The following is a 19,372-nucleotide window of genomic DNA, read 5'->3' on the forward strand; positions in this document are numbered from 1 at the left end:
TTGGTATCATTTTGTATGTTTCACCACATCTGAGCCAAAACCTTGCAGGTTCACGTCGTTCACAGCGCTTCGAGCAAGGCTCCTGTTCCCAATTGTAGTCCATGTGGATGGTAAATACTGAAAAATGAAAAAAACAAAAAACAAAAAAAAAAAACAACTTGAGCTGACCATGTGTGTGTCGACCTTTTGCGGTCAACCTATTGACTGTCCATCTTTTTACTGTAGATCAAACTGATATCATTATTCCACAACCAAACACCCTTTGAAGTATGAAGGAAGAGGTTCTCCTAGCATTTATTATCAACATTTATTATATAGCGCTTGTCAATATAATCCGGCAAAAACAAACAAAAAAAAACTGTAATAAAATGAGACTGGTTATTATTGCCAGACAAATGGTAAGATAAGAAAAAGGTAAGAAACAGGCCTGTTAATGTTTGATCAGTAAAGCTAGGATAAACAGTAGCTGTACCTTTAAACTAGCTAAACATAAGCTACATTCCCTTATATACAGATGTGTGGTGCTTTCATACATTCCACTATCCAAGCAGAGACACCCAGCTTAATGATTACATACAGATGGGTCTGACACAGAACACGTTCTTCTATTTGGCAGCCCAGCTAAAAAGGTGTCTAAATAAAATGAACAGTTTTACTGAACATGCACAGATTATGCAAACAATTCAATAAAAGGAACAGCTGTTGCTTTACCAAAATTAACCAAATCATTCTTCAATTAAACAATTTAATTTTACAACTGAATAGATACTGCACTGACTGGCTATACCCAAAGTACATTTTATAAAGAGATATTATACGTACAGCAATAACAGCAAAGGACTGAAAACGCAGCTACATAAATTATTCTGACTTTTCAGATGAATTGGAACCTTCTCTGGATAGGCGTTTGTGGGCGGTGAATACATTATTTTGACTAGACCACACTGCACACAATTTAGGGTCTCAATAAATGATGAAATCTGTGTGAAAACTAGCATTTGCAGCGATTCTGGCAGTAACACAGGCATGCCCTCCATGTAATCATTTCTGTACATAGGGTAGGGGACCCGGTAGTTTGACAGTGGTTAAGCTTAAAATAGAGACCGCTGCTCACTGGCATATGTTCCACTCTTCTGAGCCAAAATGCAATGTCAACAGTCTCACAGCAAGATGGTGTATATTTCTGAGCAGTTCTGTCAGGAGTATTTAGGGCTAACTTAACCTTGCGAGTGCCAGGCAGCCAAGGAATTCCTTCTGCCCTTTTCCATACTGACAGACGCAGCAACATAGGACGGTGTTTCCTTTGGCTGGACGCTCATTAAAAAGTTTCAGCAAAATTAATAACATATGCTTTAGGCCAGTCACTTTAGTGTTTTCGCAAAATAACCCCATAATTTAAGTCTATATACAGTACACTGTGAATGTCCGTAGTACAGACTATATACTCGCTCCATTCATACAACACAAGATTAAATCCCACAATAAAATTGGATACCATTTACTGAAACGGACATGCGCTCTGCCAGGCTTATCGTTTTAAGCAGCCCTCATACATGGGCAACACTAGTGTATTAGGAACTGCTCTGAAATTAAAGGGCAATCAAAGAAAGGTACAGGGGAAAGGAGGCAGCGGATAAAACTCAAAGGCTGTGAATCCATCATCATCATCTAGCTATTTGTCACTTTATAGGACCGTGTACCCTCAGGAATTTTTGCCAGTACCTCCAGTCATCCACAATACACAGGCCTAAGTAAATGTAGCAATACCAGCAGATAGCGAGGTAGGTAAACCAGGTCATACAAGACAGACTGTATTAGAACTCTAACAGGTGAACAAGGACAAAACAAAAACTGGCTATGCTTTAGACTAAGTAAATCTCCACTGAAACCTTAACAAACATAACAAATTGCAGCATTGCACGTGAACATAAAATGAACTATCCCTAATATGGAAAAAACATCTTGATGTGGTTTGTCAGATTCCTTTAGTGATCAACCAGAGTAAAGAGCCTGCCTTACTTTTCACACTGATGTCACAGACTATGGTCCGTCTTAGAAAAAAAAAAAGAAATACTTAGTTATTTGAAATGGAGGAAGTTTCTGTTAAAACTTAGTCATGGTCCGCATTCCTATGGACAATGTTAAATATTTGTACAACACAATATGACACCCCATGTGGAATGGTCATGTGCCCTGAGCTTGCTCTTTAAGAAAAGATAATTATTTAAAACAGTCAACTTGTTTCAGGAAGCATCCTGATAATGAGCAATTTTTGTACAATGAACCTGGGTATCTTAAGTATAAATCAGCTAAGAATGGCCAAATGGTAAAGGAAAGACAAAAGAGCTGTATGCACTGTGCCCATCATATGGTCCGAAAACTGTAAAGCTATGCATAAAAGGAACGGAACATACCCATGAGCAGGATCCAACGCTATGGCCCTGGGCTGATCCAGATCTTGCCAAAAGAGAACTTTCCTGTATGTGCCATTGAGGTTAGCAACCTCTATTCGATTGGTTTCAGAGTCCGTCCAATAAAGTTTTTTCGCAATCCAGTCACAAGCCAGACCATCCGGGGACACCAAGCCAGAAATGATTACACGCTGCGCGCTACCACTCTGGTTATAAGATATTTCCTTTATAGACTCTTCGCTGACATCTGTCCAGTAAATGAGTCCTTGATGGTAAAAGAAGTCCACTGCAGCTGCGTCTTCCAAGCCGCTTACTACCACCGTAGAATCCAACTTTGTTCCCCCTGCATCAACCAATCTGACATCACGCCGGTTGGCAAAAAGCAATAAAGGAGATGCTGGAATGATAAAGCACAGAGATAGCAATTGTAAGATAACTAATCAAATAGTAAAACTTGTCTGACATTAGGGTGCATAAATAAAAATGATTGATATAGTCCGGGATGTACTAAGCATTGCTTCCATCATGTCATACATCCTGCCACTTACCTCATCTATGCTAATTGCATATGTACTTACAAATGCAATTAGTAACACAAAAGGACTGACCTCCGAATAACAGCTGCCCTTTGCGATCACTGCACTTCCAGATTTCAGCCTCAGGACTGGATCCCTTTCAGGGCAGAATGTGGGAAGAAGCCCATAAGCTTCTATAGGGTAACACCAGCAAAAGTTGTTGTTACCCACCACATCAAAGCTCAGAATTGAGGGGCTTAGTACATATGGTAAATGCGGTCAAAGTCCAAAAACAGTTTTCAGGGTTTTGGCAACACTTTCCCTTTAGTACATCCCGCTGATTGTGTGTTATCACTCGTTACTAAAATAAGAATTTACTTACCGATAATTCTATTTCTCGTAGTCCGTAGTGGATGCTGGGAACTCCGTAAGGACCATGGGGAATAGCGGCTCCGCAGGAGACTGGGCACAAAAGTAAAGCTTTAGGACTACCTGGTGTGCACTGGCTCCTCCCCCTATGACCCTCCTCCAAGCCTCAGTTAGGATACTGTGCCCGGACGAGCGTACACAATAAGGAAGGATTTTGAATCCCGGGTAAGACTCATACCAGCCACACCAATCACACCGTACAACCTGTGATCTGAACCCAGTTAACAGCATGATAACAGAGGAGCCTCTGAAAAGATGGCTCACAACAATAATAACCCGATTTTTGTAACAATAACTATGTACAAGTATTGCAGACAATCCGCACTTGGGATGGGCGCCCAGCATCCACTACGGACTACGAGAAATAGAATTATCGGTAAGTAAATTCTTATTTTCTCTGACGTCCTAGTGGATGCTGGGAACTCCGTAAGGACCATGGGGATTATACCAAAGCTCCCAAACGGGCGGGAGAGTGCGGATGACTCTGCAGCACCGAATGAGAGAACTCCAGGTCCTCCTCAGCCAGGGTATCAAATTTGTAGAATTTAGCAAACGTGTTTGCCCCTGACCAAGTAGCTGCTCGGCAAAGTTGTAAAGCCGAGACCCCTCGGGCAGCCGCCCAAGATGAGCCCACCTTCCTTGTGGAATGGGCTTTTACAGATTTTGGCTGTGGCAGGCCTGCCACAGAATGTGCAAGCTGAATTGTACTACAAATCCAACGAGCAATAGTCTGCTTAGAAGCAGGAGCACCCAGCTTGTTGGGTGCATACAGGATAAACAGCGAGTCAGATTTTCTGACTCCAGCCGTCCTGGAAACATATTTTCAGGGCCCTGACTACGTCCAGCAACTTGGAGTCCTCCAAGTCCCTAGTAGCCGCAGGTACCACAATAGGCTGGTTCAAGTGAAACGCTGAAACCACCTTAGGGAGAAATTGAGGACGAGTCCTCAATTCTGCCCTGTCCGTATGAAAAATTAGGTAAGGGCTTTTATAGGATAAAGCCACCAATTCTGAGACATGCCTGGCTGAAGCCAGGGCCAACAGCATTACCACTTTCCATGTGAGATATTTTAAGTCCACAGTGGTGAGTGGTTCAAACCAATGTGATTTTAGGAACCCCAAAACTACATTGAGATCCCAAGGTGCCACTGGAGGCACAAAAGGAGGCTGTATATGCAGTACCCCCTTGACAAACGTCTGAACTTCAGGAACTGAAGCCAGTTCTTTCTGGAAGAAAATCGACAGGGCCGAAATTTGAACCTTAATGGACCCTAATTTTAGGCCCATAGACAGTCCTGTTTGCAGGAAATGCAGGAAACGACCCAGTTGAAATTCCTCTGTAGGGGCCTTCCTGGCCTCGCACCACGCAACATATTTACGCCAAATACAGTGATAATGCTGTACGGTTACATCCTTCCTGGCTTTGATCAGGGTAGGGATGACTTCATCCGGAATGCCTTTTTCCTTCAGGATCCGGCGTTCAACCGCCATGCCGTCAAACGCAGCCGCGGTAAGTCTTGGAACAGACAGGGTCCCTGCTGGAGCAGGTCCCTTCTTAGAGGTAGAGGCCACGGGTCCTCTGTGAGCATCTCTTGAAGTTCCGGGTACCAAGTCCTTCTTGGCCAATCCGGAGCCACGAGTATAGTCCTTACTCCTCTCCTTCTTATGATTCTCAGTACCTTGGGTATGAGAGGCAGAGGAGGGAACACATACACTGACTGGTACACCCACGGTGTTACCAGAGCGTCCACAGCTATTGCCTGAGGGTCCCTTGACCTGGCGCAATACCCGTCTAGTTTTTTGTTGAGGCGGGACGCCATCATGTCCACCTTTGGTTTTTCCCAACGGTTCACAATCATGTGGAAGACTTCTGGGTGAAGTCCCCACTCTCCCGGGTGGAGGTCGTGTCTGCTGAGGAAGTCTGCTTCCCAGTTGTCCACTCCCGGAATGAACACTGCTGACAGTGCTATCACATGATTTTCCGCCCAGCGAAGAATCCTTGCAACTTCTGCCATTGCCCTCCTGCTTCTTGTGCCGCCCTGTCTGTTTACGTGGGCGACTGCCGTGATGTTGTCTGACTGGATCAGCACCGGCTGACCTTGAAGCAGAGGTCTTGCTAGGCTTAGAGCATTGTAGATGGCCCTTAGCTCCAGGATATTTATGTGAAGTGATGTGTCCAGGCTTGACCACAAGCCCTGGAAATTTCTTCCCTGTGTGACTGCTCCCCAGCCTCTCAGGCTGGCATCCGTGGTCACCAGGACCCAGTCCTGAATGCCGAATCTGCGGCCCTCTAGAAGATGAGCACTCTGCAACCACCACAGGAGAGACACCCTTGTCCTTGGTGACAAGATTATCCGCTGATGCATCTGAAGATGCGACCCGGACCATTTGTCTAGCAGATCCCACTGGAAGGTTCTTGCGTGGAATCTGCCGAATGGGATTGCTTCGTAAGAAGCCACCATCTTTCCCAGGACCCTTGTGCATTGATGCACTGAGACTTGGCCTGGTTTTAGGAGATTTCTGACTAGTTCGGATAACTCCCTGGCTTTCTCCTCCAGGAGAAACACCTTTTTCTGGACTGTGTCCAGGATCATCCCTAGGAATAGAAGTCGTGTCGTCGGGATCAGCTGCGATTTTGGAATATTGAGAATCCAACCGTGCTGGCGCAGCACTATCTGAGATAGTGCTACTCCGACTTCCAACTGTTCCCTGGATCTTGCCCTTATCAGGAGATCGTCCAAGTAAGGGATAACTAAAACTCCCTTCCTTCGAAGGAGTATCATCATTTCGGACATTACCTTGGTAAAGACCCGGGGTGCCGTGGACAATCCGAACGACAGCGTCTGAAACTGATAGTGACAGTTCTGTACCACAAACCTGAGGTACCCTTGGTGAGAAGGGTAAATTGGGACATGTAGGTAAGCATCTTTGATGTCCAGAGACACCATATAGTCCCCTTCTTCCAGGTTTGCAATCACTGCTCTGAGTGACTCCATCTTGAATTTGAACCTTTGTATGTAAGTGTTCAAGGATTTTAGGTTTAAAATTGGTCTCACCGAGCCGTCCGGCTTCAGTACCACAATAGTGTGGAATAGTACCCCTTTCCCTGTTGTAGGAGGGGTACCTTGATTATCACCTGCTGGGAATATAGCTTGTGAATGGCTTCCAATACTGCCTCCCTGTCTGAGGGAGACGTCGGTAAAGCAGACTTTAGAAAACGGCGAGGGGGAGACGTCTCGAATTACAATTTGTACCCCTGAGATACCACCTGAAGGATCCAGGGGTCCACTTGCGAGTGGGCCCACTGCGCACTGAACTTCTTGAGACGGGCCCCCACCGTGCCTGAGTCCGCTTGTAAAGCCCCAGCGTCATGCTGAGGACTTTGCAGAGGCGGGAGAGGGCTTTTGTTCCTGGGAACTGGCTGTTTGTTGCAGCCTTTTTCCTCTCCCTCTGCCACGGGGCAGAAATGAGGCGCCTTTTGCCCGCTTGCCCTTATGGGGCCGAAAGGACTGCGCCTGATAATACGGCGTCTTCTTAGGTTGAGAAGCTACCTGGGGTAAAAATGTGGATTTTCCAGCAGTTGCCGTGGCTACCAGGTCTGATAGACCTACCCCAAATAACTCCTCCCCCTTATAAGGCAATACTTCCATGTGCCTTTTAGAATCCGCATCACCTGACCACTGCCGCGTCCATAAACCTCTTCTTGCAGAAATGGACAGCGTGCTAACTCTTGATGCCAGTCGGCAAATATCCCTCTGTGCATCACGCATATATAGAAATGCATCCTTCAAATGCTCTATAGTCAGTAATATACTGTCCCTATCTAGGGTATCAATATTTTCAGTCAGGGAATCCGACCACGCCAGGCCCGCACTGCACATCCAGGCTGAGGCGATTGCTGGTCGCAATATAACACCCGTGTGAGTGTATATACATTTTAGGATATTCTCCAGCTTTCTATCGGCAGGTTCCTTTAGGGCGGCCGTATCAGGAGAGGGTAGTGCTACCTGTTTAGACAAGCGTGTGAGCGCTTTATCCACCCTAGGGGGTGTTTCCCAACGTGCCCTATCCTCTGGCGGGAAAGGGTACGATGCCAATAACCTTTTAGGAATTATCAGTTTTTTATCGGGGGAAACCCACGCCACATCACACACTTCATTTAATTCCTCGGATACAGGAAAAACTACAGGCAGTTTTTTCTCACCAAACATAATACCCTTTTTAGTGGAACTTGTATTATCAGAGATATGCAATACATTTTTCATTGCTTCAATCATGTAACGTGTGGCCCTAGTGGACGTCACGTTTGTCTCCTCATCATCGACACTGGAGTCAGTATCCGTGTCTGTGTCTGCCATTTGAGGTAACGGGCGTTTTAAAGCCCCTGATGGCGTTTGAGACCCCTGGACAGGCACAAGCTGAGTAGCCGGCTGTCTCATGTCGTCAACTGTCTGTCGTAAAGAGCTGACACGGTCACGCAATTCCTTCCATAAGCTCATCCACTCAGGTGTCGACTCCCTAGGGGGTGACAACTCTATAATAGGCAATTGCTCCGCCTCCATCTCATTTTCCTCCTCAAACATGTCGACACAATCGTACCGACACACCGCACACACACAGGGAATGCTCTGATAGAGGACAGGACCCCACTAGCCCTTTGGGGAGACAGAGGGAGAGTATGCCAGAACACACCAGAGCGCTATATATAGACAGGAATACCACTATAAAATGTGCTTTTCCTTTTATAGCTGCTGTTAGTATCAAAACTGCGCCAAATTAGTGCCCCCCTCTCTTTTTTACCCTTTTCTGTAGTGCAGGACTGCAGGGGAGAGTCAGGGAGACGTCCTTCCAGCGGAGCTGTGATGGAAAATGGCGCCCGTGTGCTGAGGAGATAGGCTCCGCCCCCTTCTCGGTGGCCTTTTCTCCCGCTTTTTGGTGAGTTCTGGCAGGGGTTAAAATACATCCATATAGCCCTGGAGGTTATATGTGGTGTATTTATGCCAGCCAAGGTGTTTACATTGCTGCTCAGGGCGCCCCCCCCCTAGCGCCCTGCACCCTCAGTGACCGAAGTGTGAAGTGTGCCTGAGTAACAATGGCGCACAGCTGCAGTGCTGTGCGCTACCTTGTTGAAGACTGATGTCTTCTGCCGCCGATTTTTCCGGACCTCTTCTTGCTTCTGGCTCTGTAAGGGGGCCGGCGGCACGGCTCTGGGACCGAGCTCCGAGGCTGGGCCTGTGTTCGGTCCCTCTGGAGCTAATGGTGTCCAGTAGCCTAAGAAGCCCAAGCTACCACCACTTAGGTAGGTTCGCTTCTTCTCCCCTTAGTCCCTCGATGCAGTGAGCCTGTTGCCAGCAGGTCTCACTGAAAATAAAAAACCTAAAACTAAACTTTCACTAAGAAGCTCAGGAGAGCCCCTAGTGTGCACCCTTCTCGGCCGGGCACAAAAATCTAACTGAGGCTTGGAGGAGGGTCATAGGGGGAGGAGCCAGTGCACACCAGGTAGTCCTAAAGCTTTACTTTTGTGCCCAGCCTCCTGCGGAGCCGCTATTCCCCATGGTCCTTACGGAGTTCCCAGCATCCACTAGGACGTCAGAGAAATCTTAGATGGTACGCCAACCAATCAGCTCTGTCATATCTTTAAAAAATTACAGTTAGGAGCCGAATTATTGGAGCACCATTAAAGATCAGCAACAAGTGAGAACAAGAATATCACTCATTCTAAAATATGCTCCTAGATCTCTTAAATCATGCAGCATATTATCTGATATTTAACCGACCCCACATTAGTCTATATTTTATATAATCAACAGCAACCTTCCACAAATGAACACCATGCTTACATGCGTAGATTTACTAAAAGCTTCTAAAAAAAAAAATAGGTGTTACCCTGTCATTGTCTAGGACACAAGGGAGAACATTATAAAATCGTATTAGATGTTACCGGGCAACAACACCACTTTTCATTTTTAAAAGCTTTAGTAAATCTACCCCATAGTCCCAGCCACGGTGGGCAATAACCACTGACACACACTATGCAAGCTATGAACTGCTGGTTTGTAAGAATCCTAGTTAGGAAAACAGTTGAAAGTTGGGGATGGAATGGGGAGGGGGGAGAACATGAGCAGCACACTCTACGATGTATTGTTATATAGACCACCCATAAGCAATAAACATATTTATGATTACAAGCCAGGAATGCAATAGTCTAATTTTAGTTCAAACAGAGTCTAGCAAGTGCCATGAGAAAAAGTGGCCATTGCATTCCTTGGTGCGGGTTTGTACTCCTTTCCGGTTTGGCCTTCGGATGCTAGTCCTATACTTCATGCCTTCCCAACTTAAAAGAACTGTAACATACAGCAAATGCCAAAAGTTCAGATTTCATAGTCCTCATGACGTATGGCAACTAAAGGGCGGTCTGCAACCAGTAAATGTGTAGCCTTGACCGAAACATAGATTCAGATGTTGTTGGCGCCCCCTGCTGGGTTCTATGCTATTGTGCGACTATCGGAGCTATTCAGTGGTATCTCAGACAGATGCCCATGAGTAGTTAAGGCGCCTGACAGCAGTGCAAAGAAGCTAAACCAGTGTAATGTGCATGATTGGGTGTCCAAAGTCCAGGTTTGGGCACCCAAACTAAGAACTTGAACACATTTTTTCCTTGCACCTACGGAGGCTTCAAGACAAAAAATGTGACCGTCACTAATGGGCGTCTTACCGCAGAAACAACCAAATAGCTTCGACATACGCCCATTAGCATAGATGCCCAGTAGGGATCACCGGTAACAACTGCATCGACCCCATATATTATAAAGATAGTCATTAATATAATGCTTGGACATCAAACACAAGTTGTAATTTTTGTTAAGGCTGCACACTTCGCTTCCTTAGATGGAATCATCATCCAGGATGACACTCCATAGTCCGTTATTACGTCAGTGGATAATAGAAAACTACTTTGTTAACCCATTATTATACACCCTAGTGATTCTATGTACAGAAATCCAAATAATAACAGAAGTGACACCACTTCAAAGCTCAGAAATTCAAACAGGAGAATTATCACATCTCCATGATGACGTGTATTGTTTACTCAATATGGTACATGGCCGCCTGCCTATTTCAGTAACAGCACCTTTCAGAGTTCATTTAGGGATTCAAACATTTGTCACATAACAAAAAAGGAAGTTTAGGAAGGGGGAATATGAGCAGAACACAAGCTGGGGTGTAACTAGGACTGAATAACACATTTTGATGTGAGAGACTGGAATTACTATGAGGAAGTCGCCAGAAAACTAAAAGGAACGCAGATCATACAGCCCCCTGGTCGATGACACTTACCCCGACATCTAACTACTCATATAAATATGTCACCATCAAATTGTGCTTTTGAGTAACAGTAGAATAACTAAGCAGGATAAGAATGGTATGGTCATAATGGATTTATAATAAGAAGCCCCCCCCCCCCCCCATATAATATATACTACGTGCAATTCTCTGACAGGGAAACATACAAAGCAGCAACTGCCAGCGATGTACTAATAGTGTATACTTAAACTTTAATATATAAATCACACAAACATCATATATAAAATATAGTGAAAAGGAGAATGCAAGTAGATCAGACTGCCACTCTGAGGCCCAGCAATCCAGCAGCGACCACCAATATACCCAAACTGTGCCAACAATTGGTTGCCGCCTACTCCTTTTTATCATGCATAATGAAGGACTCCCATGGCCATGTGATGTTGCTGACTTCTGTACACTTGTATACACACAGTTTAAGGGGGAGAGGTATCCTGCCTTGGGGTGGGATGTTCTAACCTTGCGCAGTACATCCCACCACACATTGCTTCCATACTAAATCCATACTAAACTGCATACTTACTAACACATGTGATTAGTATCGCAAAGGACAGCTCTCCCGATAAGAGATGTACTTTGCGATCTGTACTTCCGTTTACTGCCCAGGAGTCCGTCTGCATATGCACAGAAGGATGCAGCGACAGCTGGGAGGGATCCCATGGGATCCCTCTCAGGTAGGAATGTGGGCGATCCCTCAGCTAGGAATGTGGAAAGAAGCCTATAAGCGTCTACTGAGTAATGCCAGCAAAAGCTTAGTACATTTGAAAATGCAGTTTAAAAAAAAAAAAAAAAAAAAAATACAGTGTTTTTACAAAATTTTTGATTAAGTGCATCCGCCCCTTGAAGATAGATAAAGTGTAAATGATGCGCAAAGCAATCATTCATTTTCTGTAATTTACCTAGAGGGGACTTGAAATTAGAGGTTAGAAGCTCATTCGTTTCTTTGGGCACCTACTCCACTCTAGCTCTCTCCAAGCCTTGATTCATTTCCCCTTAAGTCAGCCAATGCCTTCTGAGAAGAGTATACCACTGTTAGTAGGGTATACTTTCTGATCCGTCAATCTCGCCACAAAGAACAAAAAAAAAAAAAAAAATAGGGAGCAGATGTCTTTAAAAGGAGGCTGAGATTATGTTAACAGAATCCCTTACGCAGAACCACTCCTCCTCCCTGCGACCCCATTGGCTAACATAATATAGTAGTGCCCACTGTCTTATTTGTACACAGCCCCAAAAGCATCAGGATTTAACCTCCTGCAGCCAAATATCTGCCAGCCTGACAACATAGTGTCACTGAACGAATCAAGGGCATTGGTTTGGTGAGGGCCATCCAAGGGGATTATACTGCCAAATATTGGTTTTTAAATGTACTTTTTGAGAGAGATGGACAATATGGTGAACTGAACACATGATTATAAAAATGAGTTTTATGGTAAGAACTTACCTTTGTTAAAACTCTTTCTGCGAGGTACACTGGGCTCCACAAGGAAAGACATAGGGGTGTAGAGTAGGATCTTGATCCGAGGCACCAACAGGCTCAAAAGCTTTTACTGTTCCCAGAATGCATAGCGCCGCCTCCTCTATAACCCCGCCTCCCTGCACAGGAGCTCAGTTTTTAGTTAACCAGCCCAATGCAGTAGCAGGAAGAGAGACGACAACAGTTAGTAGCCACATACACCACATTCTCACGACAGGAGAAGTGTCAGCGGCTAATGCCATACCAACCCAAAGTAGCTAAGTGCGTCAGAGTGGGCGCCTTGTGGAGCCCAGTGTACCTCGCAGAAAGAGTTTTAACAAAGGTAAGTTCTTACCATAAAACTCGTTTTCTGCTGCGGGGTACACTGGGCTCCACAAGGAAAGACATAGGGGATGTCCTAAAGCAGTTCCTTATGGGAGGGAACGCACTGTAGAGGGCACAATAACCCAGCGTCCAAAGGAAGCATCCTGGGAAGCAGCAGTATCGAAGGCATAGAACCTTATGAACGTGTTCACAGAGGACCACGTAGCTGCCTTGCACAATTGTTCAAGGGTCGCACCACGGCGGGCTGCCCAAGAAGGTCCAACAGACCGAGTAGAATGGGCCGTAATGTGAGCAGGAGCTGACAGACCAGCCCTCACATAAGCATGTGCAATCACCATTCTAATCCATCTGGCCAAAGTCTGCTTGTGAGCAGGCCAGCCTCGCTTGTGAAATCCAAACAGCACAAAGAGAGAATCAGTTTTCCTAATAGAAGCAGTTCTCTTTACATAGATACGGAGAGCCCGTACCACATCCAAAGACCGCTCTTTGGGAGACAGATCAGGAGAAACAAGTGCCGGAACTATAATCGCCTGGTTAAGGTGGAACGAAGAAACCACCTTAGGTAAATATCCAGGACGAGTCCTAAGAACCGCCCGGTCACGGTGAAATATCAGATATGGGGAACTACAAGACAAGGCACCCAAATCTGACACTCTTCTAGCTGAAGCAACAGCCAGCAGAAACACCACCTTAAGGGAAAGCCACTTAAGATCAGCTGAACCAAGAGGTTCAAACGGAGACTCTTGTAACGCCTCCAAAACCACCGACAAGTCCCAAGGAGCCACAGGCGGGACATAGGGAGGTTGGATACGCAACACGCCCTGAGTAAAGGTATGCACATCAGGTAAGGTCGCAATCTTTCTCTGAAACCACACCGACAAGGCAGATATTTGAACCTTGAGGGAGGCCAGACACAGGCCTAAGTCCAGGCCCTGCTAAAGAAAGGCCAACAGCTTGGAAGTAGGTCTGGGCGTTGTGGAAGTAGAATTGGACGCTCTGACGATAGGCCCTGCAGGTCTGAGAACCAGTGCTGTCTGGGCCACGCTGGAGCTATGAGAAGCAGAATTCCTTTTTCTTGCTTGAACTTTCGAATTACCCTGGGCAGGAGTGACACTGGAGGGAACACGTACGGCAGTCGAAACCCCACGGCACCGCCAACGCATCCACGAATGCTGCTTGAGGATCCCTTGTCCTTGCTCTGAAGACCGGAACCTTGTGATTGTGTCGAGACGCCATCAGATCTACGTCTGGAAGGCCCCACTTTTCCACCAGGAGTTGAAACACTTCTGGATGGAGGCCCCACTCTCCGGCGTGTACGTCCTGACGACTGAGAAATTCCGCTTCCCAATTCAGTACTCCCGGAATGAATATTGCCGATATGGTGTTCCGCCCAATGTAGAATCCGTGAGACTTCCTTCATTGCCAAACGGCTTCGAGTGCCGCCTTGATGATTTATGTAAGCCACTGTGGTGGCGTTGACCAACTGTACTTTAACAGGACGGTGTCATAACTGAGGGCCTGAGCCGACGGGAGGCAGCCTCAGTTGTAGGGGCTGAGGTATAGTGGAACCTGGGAGGTTGTATCAGACCCCTAGACATGTAAGTAACATGTAACAGAATTGCCCGAAGGCGTGACCACGACAACCAGGATAAAAGTCAATGATGTTTATTTATGACAAAACTCCGTAACACAGCAGTAGTAAAAGAAAACATAAAAATCAGCAGAGAATAAATACAGTTCCTGGGTACTACAGGGTGGCAAGGGCCACAGGGCTCTGGTAGTGTGAGATAGTTCTTATAATCTTCTAGGTGGAAAGTCCTTACCAGGCCCGACTGTAGCAATGGAAATAGCCCAGGAACGTACCAGCTGGTGTTCCAGGAAAAGCTGGGCTGCTGTGGGTAAAACGGCTGCTGTGGGTACTGGCTGGAACCAGACTGATGTTGACACTGAGTGAATACTGGCTGGAACCAGTTAAATAATAAATGTAACTTGAGAGCGATGAAATATGGAATGATGTTTGGAGATTGAGAGCGGTGAAATTATAATGCCGGTGATAAATGATAATATGCAGAAAAGGGTACCGGCACTTTAAGAAGAGCTGACCTCTGCTGGAAGCTGGATGCTGAAAGCAGGTGGTTCTGTAGCTGGAAGCAGATGAATCCAATGAGGATAGGAGAGTCAGGCTACACCGCAGGTGGAATGCTGGTGCGGGTCTCTTTAGTGGAGGTTTGGAGATAGGAACTGGAACCTGGAAAACAACCACAGGAGAGAGACAAACTGGAACTAGGTTTGACAACCAAAGCACTGACGCCTTCCCTGCTCAGGCACAACATACTTATACCTGCAGCAAGGAAGGCATTGGCTAGGCAATTATGCAGATTAACAATACAGACAGCAGATTGGTGGAAATGATCAGATGACAAAATCCAAGATGGCTGCGCCCATGCAGACACTTGGAGGGAAGTTTGGTTTGTAATCCATGTGAGAATTGAAACAGCAATGGCGGCGCCGGCCACAGGAGACAGGAGACGCCAGACTGATTGCACATCTAAACCACGCGGGCACAGCGGAGGCCGCGGCTGACGTAATCGCCACTCTGACACTCTGCATGCAGGAACTCAGGGACAGCGGCGGAGGCCACGGGGAACGCCATTCCAGATGTAACATGGCGCCGCGGTGACCGCGTCTCAGAGTGACAGGAGAGGAGGCAGGAATGTGGACATCAGTATAACGGATGGGATCCGGTCCTGGAACGCTGAGCCAGCCTCAGGAGGCATCTGAAGGGTAAGTAATGGCGTCCAGATACCCGGATCGTGACAGACGGTTCTGAATCAAATGCTGGGCCAGGTTCAACGCATTGAAGACCGCCCATGTTGATCGAGAGGAGAGATTCCTCCTTGGTCCACTGACCCTGAAGGGAGTGTTGCTCCAGCAGCGCGCCCCATCCTCTTAGACTGGCATCTGTCGTCAACAGGACCCAGTCGGATATCCAGATGGGACAACCCCTGCACAATCGTTGGTCCTGGAGCCACCAGTGCAGCGACAGACGGACCTCCGGAGTCAATGAGATCATGTGAGACCTGATCCGGTGAGGCAGGCCGTCCTACTTGGCTAGAATCAGCCACTGGAGGGGGCGAGAATGGAATTGAGCATACTCCACCATGTCGAATGCTGACACCATGAGGCCCAGCACCTGCATCGCCGAATGTATCGACACTTGCGGACGAGAAAGGAAGCAACGAATCCTGTCCTGAAGCTTCAGGACTTTCTCCTGAGACAAGAACAACCGCTGGTTGTGAGTGTCCAATAGCGCTCCAGGTTCACCATGCTCTGAGCAGGGACTAGGGACGATTTCTTCCAGTTGATGAGCCACCCGTGGGCTTGTAGAAACTGGACAGTCATATGCAGATCACGTAGGAGAAGTTCTGGGGAATTTGCCAGGATTAACAAGTCGTCCAGATACGGCAGTATCCTGACCCCTTGACGGCGGAGTACCACCGTCATCACCGCCATAACTTTGGTGAAGACTCGCGGAGCCGTAGTTAAACCAAAAGGTAACGCCCGAAACTGGTAATGGAGGTTGGCAATCGCAAACCTCAGGTATTGCTGATGTGACACTGCTATAGGAATATGCAGGTAAGCATCCTGTATGTCCAGGGAGACCATGTAGTCCCCAGGTTCCAAGGCCAGAACTATAGAGCGAAGGGTTTCCATACGGAACTTAGAAACCTTCACAAACCTTATTCAGTGCCTTGAGGTTGAGAATGGGCAGGGAGGACCCATTCGGTTTCGGGACTAGAAACAGCGGAGAATAGTACCCCCGGCCCCTCTGAGCAAGAGGAACCTGTACTACGACTCCTGTATCCATGAGGGTCTGTACCACCGAATGCAGAGTGTTTGCCTTTGTCTGGTCCGACGGGACGTCTGTCTGGCAAAATAGATGAGGGGGTCGGTTTTTGAAGGCTATGGCGTAACCTCGAGTGACGACTTCCCGTACCCAGGCATCTGAAGTGGTCTTCAACCATTCCTGGGTATACCCTAGAAGCCGGCCCCCCACCCTGGGATCCCCCAGGGGAAGGCCCGCCCCGTCATGTGGCAGGCTTATCCGTCTTGGAAGCTGGCTGACGGGCAGCCCAGGCTCTTTTGGGTATCTGCTTACCAGGTTTGGAAGTGCGGGCCTGCTTGTTGTACGCCTGACCTTTTGCTTTACCTGAAGGACGGAAGGGGCGAAAGGAAGTACCTTTAGCCTTCGACACAGAAGGAGCGATACTTGCCAGACAGGCAATTTTGGCAGTAGCCAAGTCAGCCACTATCTTATTTAAGTCCTCCCCAAACAGAATATCTCCCTTGAAAGGGAGTACCTCCAGAGTTTTTCTAGAGTCTAGATCCACAGACCAGGATCTCAGCCACAATATCCAGCGAGCCAGGACTGACGTAGTAGAGGCCTTGGCTGCTAGGATACCGGCATCAGAAGCCGCCTCTTTAATATAGTGAGAAGCTGTGACAATATATGACAAGCATTGTCTAGCATGGTCAGAAGAGATTTCAGCTTCTGACTCTAGGGCCCATGCTTCAATAGCCTCTGCAGCCCATGTTGCTGCAATAGTGGGCCTTTGTGCAGCACCCGTGAGGGTGTAAATCGCTTTCAGACAACCCTCCACACGTTTATCCATAGGCTCTTTCAGAGATGTGACGGTAGTGACAGGTAGAGCCGAGTTAACCACCATCCTAGCCACATGTGAGTCTACTGGAGGAGGTGTTTCCCAATTTTTAGACACCTCTGGCGCGAGGGGATAGCGAGCCAGCATCTTCTTTTGAGGCACAAACTTCTTACCCGGGTTTCCCCAGGGTTCCTGACGTATATCCACTAGGTGGTCAGAGTGAGGTAAAACTTGTTTAACCACCTTCAGACGCTTGAACCTATCTGGTTTCTTAGGAGGGGCGGATGGCTCGGGATCATCCGAAATCTGTAAAATTAACGTAATAGCCTCCAAAAGATCAGGAACATCCACATGTGAACTATCCTCTCCATCAGCAGTATCTGTGTCAGAATCTGTGGGGTCAGTGTAAGCGCCATCTTCATCAGACGAGGTGTCAGTGACAGCAGTGGATTGTGAGGAGATAAGAGCTCGCTTAGAGGACCCCTTGGTCTTAGGCGAGCGATGGTCAGACTTTTTAGTAGTCAAGGACTGGTTCAACTTCTTCAATTGAGCAGACAAATTATCCGCCCACGGCGGGTTAGCTGCGGAGACCACATACTGTTGCACCGGCATAGGAAGTCCCATAGGGGGTGTTAGTTTAGTAACTAGCGTATGTAGAAGCGTGGAGAAAGTAGCCCACGGTGGGTCATTATGTACCCCCGTTGCCACAGTCCCACTGAGGGGCAAGTTGCCCCCAGAACCAGAGCCCACAGCTGCTATAGTCTCCTCAAAGGGATCTGTGGCTTCAGCAACATCGGCAGTGTGTGTTCAGCCCCAGAACCGTTACCCTCAGAAGCAGACATGATATGACTTGCAGTATCAGGTAACACAGTACAATTGTCAGCAGCACAATACCTCTTACCCAAACCCCTGCGCAGTGTAGTCAGCACAAGCAGAGATACAGGAGAGATATAGTGACTAAAATCACAGAGAAAAATACGTATTAAAGTATATCTTGTGAGAAAATCCTATATCAATATAAAACCTGACGCACCAAGCCCCCTCAGGTTATAGAATATAGGGATAGCAAGTTGAGTGAGAAACACGAAATGGAAACCACTCAGCAAGCTAATGCACACACAGTCACAGTCAAACAATGCAGAGGTTATTACTAACAATAATACTGCACTGGACCAGCTTAGCTATATATATATATATATATATATATATATATATATATATATATATATATATATATTATATTAATTATATATATATATATATATATATATATAGCTATATAGTCAACAGATATAACACTGCCCAGTAAGAACTGGATGTATATCACAGGGTACTTGTACCAGAGAACCCTGACTAAATACACTCTCTTAACTAACACTGTCTAATTGACATGTAGAATACTTAAGTGTCATGTAAAGTCACAGCGCTGACAACCAGGCGGCTTTACGCAGGAGGATTTGCCCAAGCAGTCCCAGGAACAGTGAAGCTGAGAGAAATGGCGCCCACACACTGACAGGGAGTGAGGAAGAGACAGGTATGCAGCTCCAGGGCGGGAACATTTGCTGGAAATGGCGCCCTGGGGCTGGGGTAGAGGCTCCAGGTCTAAGCCTTATCCCCTCTGCTGGCAAAACCACCAGGTACTGCGAGCTACACATAAAAAGGTTTTAAGGGAAAACCTGACCTGCACCCATGCCCTGGTGATCTAGTGGGATCGCCTGTACTGCCACAGTGTCCACCGCCAGCGCATACGGCCCGCCTCCCACCGACCGTGCCGGATCGCGATAAAGTACGGGTCCCGCGAGCGGGACCCACTCACCACCTCCCGAAGCGCGGCCACGCGATCCCGAAGAGCCCCCGTCGTGTGTGCCTGACCAGAAGAAAACCGGAGCCTCCTGCTGTAGTTACCCGGCAACCAGGGTTCGGGAGTGTACAGCGCCGCTGTGGAGAAATGGAGCTGCAGCCGTGAATGTCACTAGACATGTACACACTGCTACAGCCCTTGAAGTCTTCACTTTTCTTCTCAAAAAGCTTTTCTTAGGGCTGCCCAGAGCAGCCCCTCTGTTATGTGCCTGCTATCTGCGGCACCAACTACAAAACTGAGCTCCTGTGCAGGGAGGCGGGGTTATAGAGGAGGCGGCACTATGCATTCTGGGAACAGTCAAAGCTTTTGAGCCTGTTGGTGCCTCGGATCAAGATC

At 47.1% G+C, this 19,372-nt stretch overlaps 1 protein-coding gene across 2 annotated transcripts in view; it reads right to left on the minus strand.

The window, feature by feature from the left end:
- The window catches only part of LRP5 (LDL receptor related protein 5), a 317,788-nt gene that overhangs the window by 234,639 nt on the left and 63,777 nt on the right, over positions 1–19,372 (minus strand). For both annotated transcript variants that reach the window (XM_063945049.1, XM_063945050.1), the window contains exon 2: positions 2,415–2,808. In XM_063945049.1, the coding sequence (XP_063801119.1) occupies positions 2,415–2,808 (394 nt within the window). The remainder of the gene's footprint in view (positions 1–2,414; positions 2,809–19,372) is intronic.

Source organism: Pseudophryne corroboree, chromosome 11, assembly GCF_028390025.1.
Source record: "Pseudophryne corroboree isolate aPseCor3 chromosome 11, aPseCor3.hap2, whole genome shotgun sequence".
Taxonomy (NCBI): Eukaryota; Metazoa; Chordata; class Amphibia; order Anura; family Myobatrachidae; genus Pseudophryne; species Pseudophryne corroboree.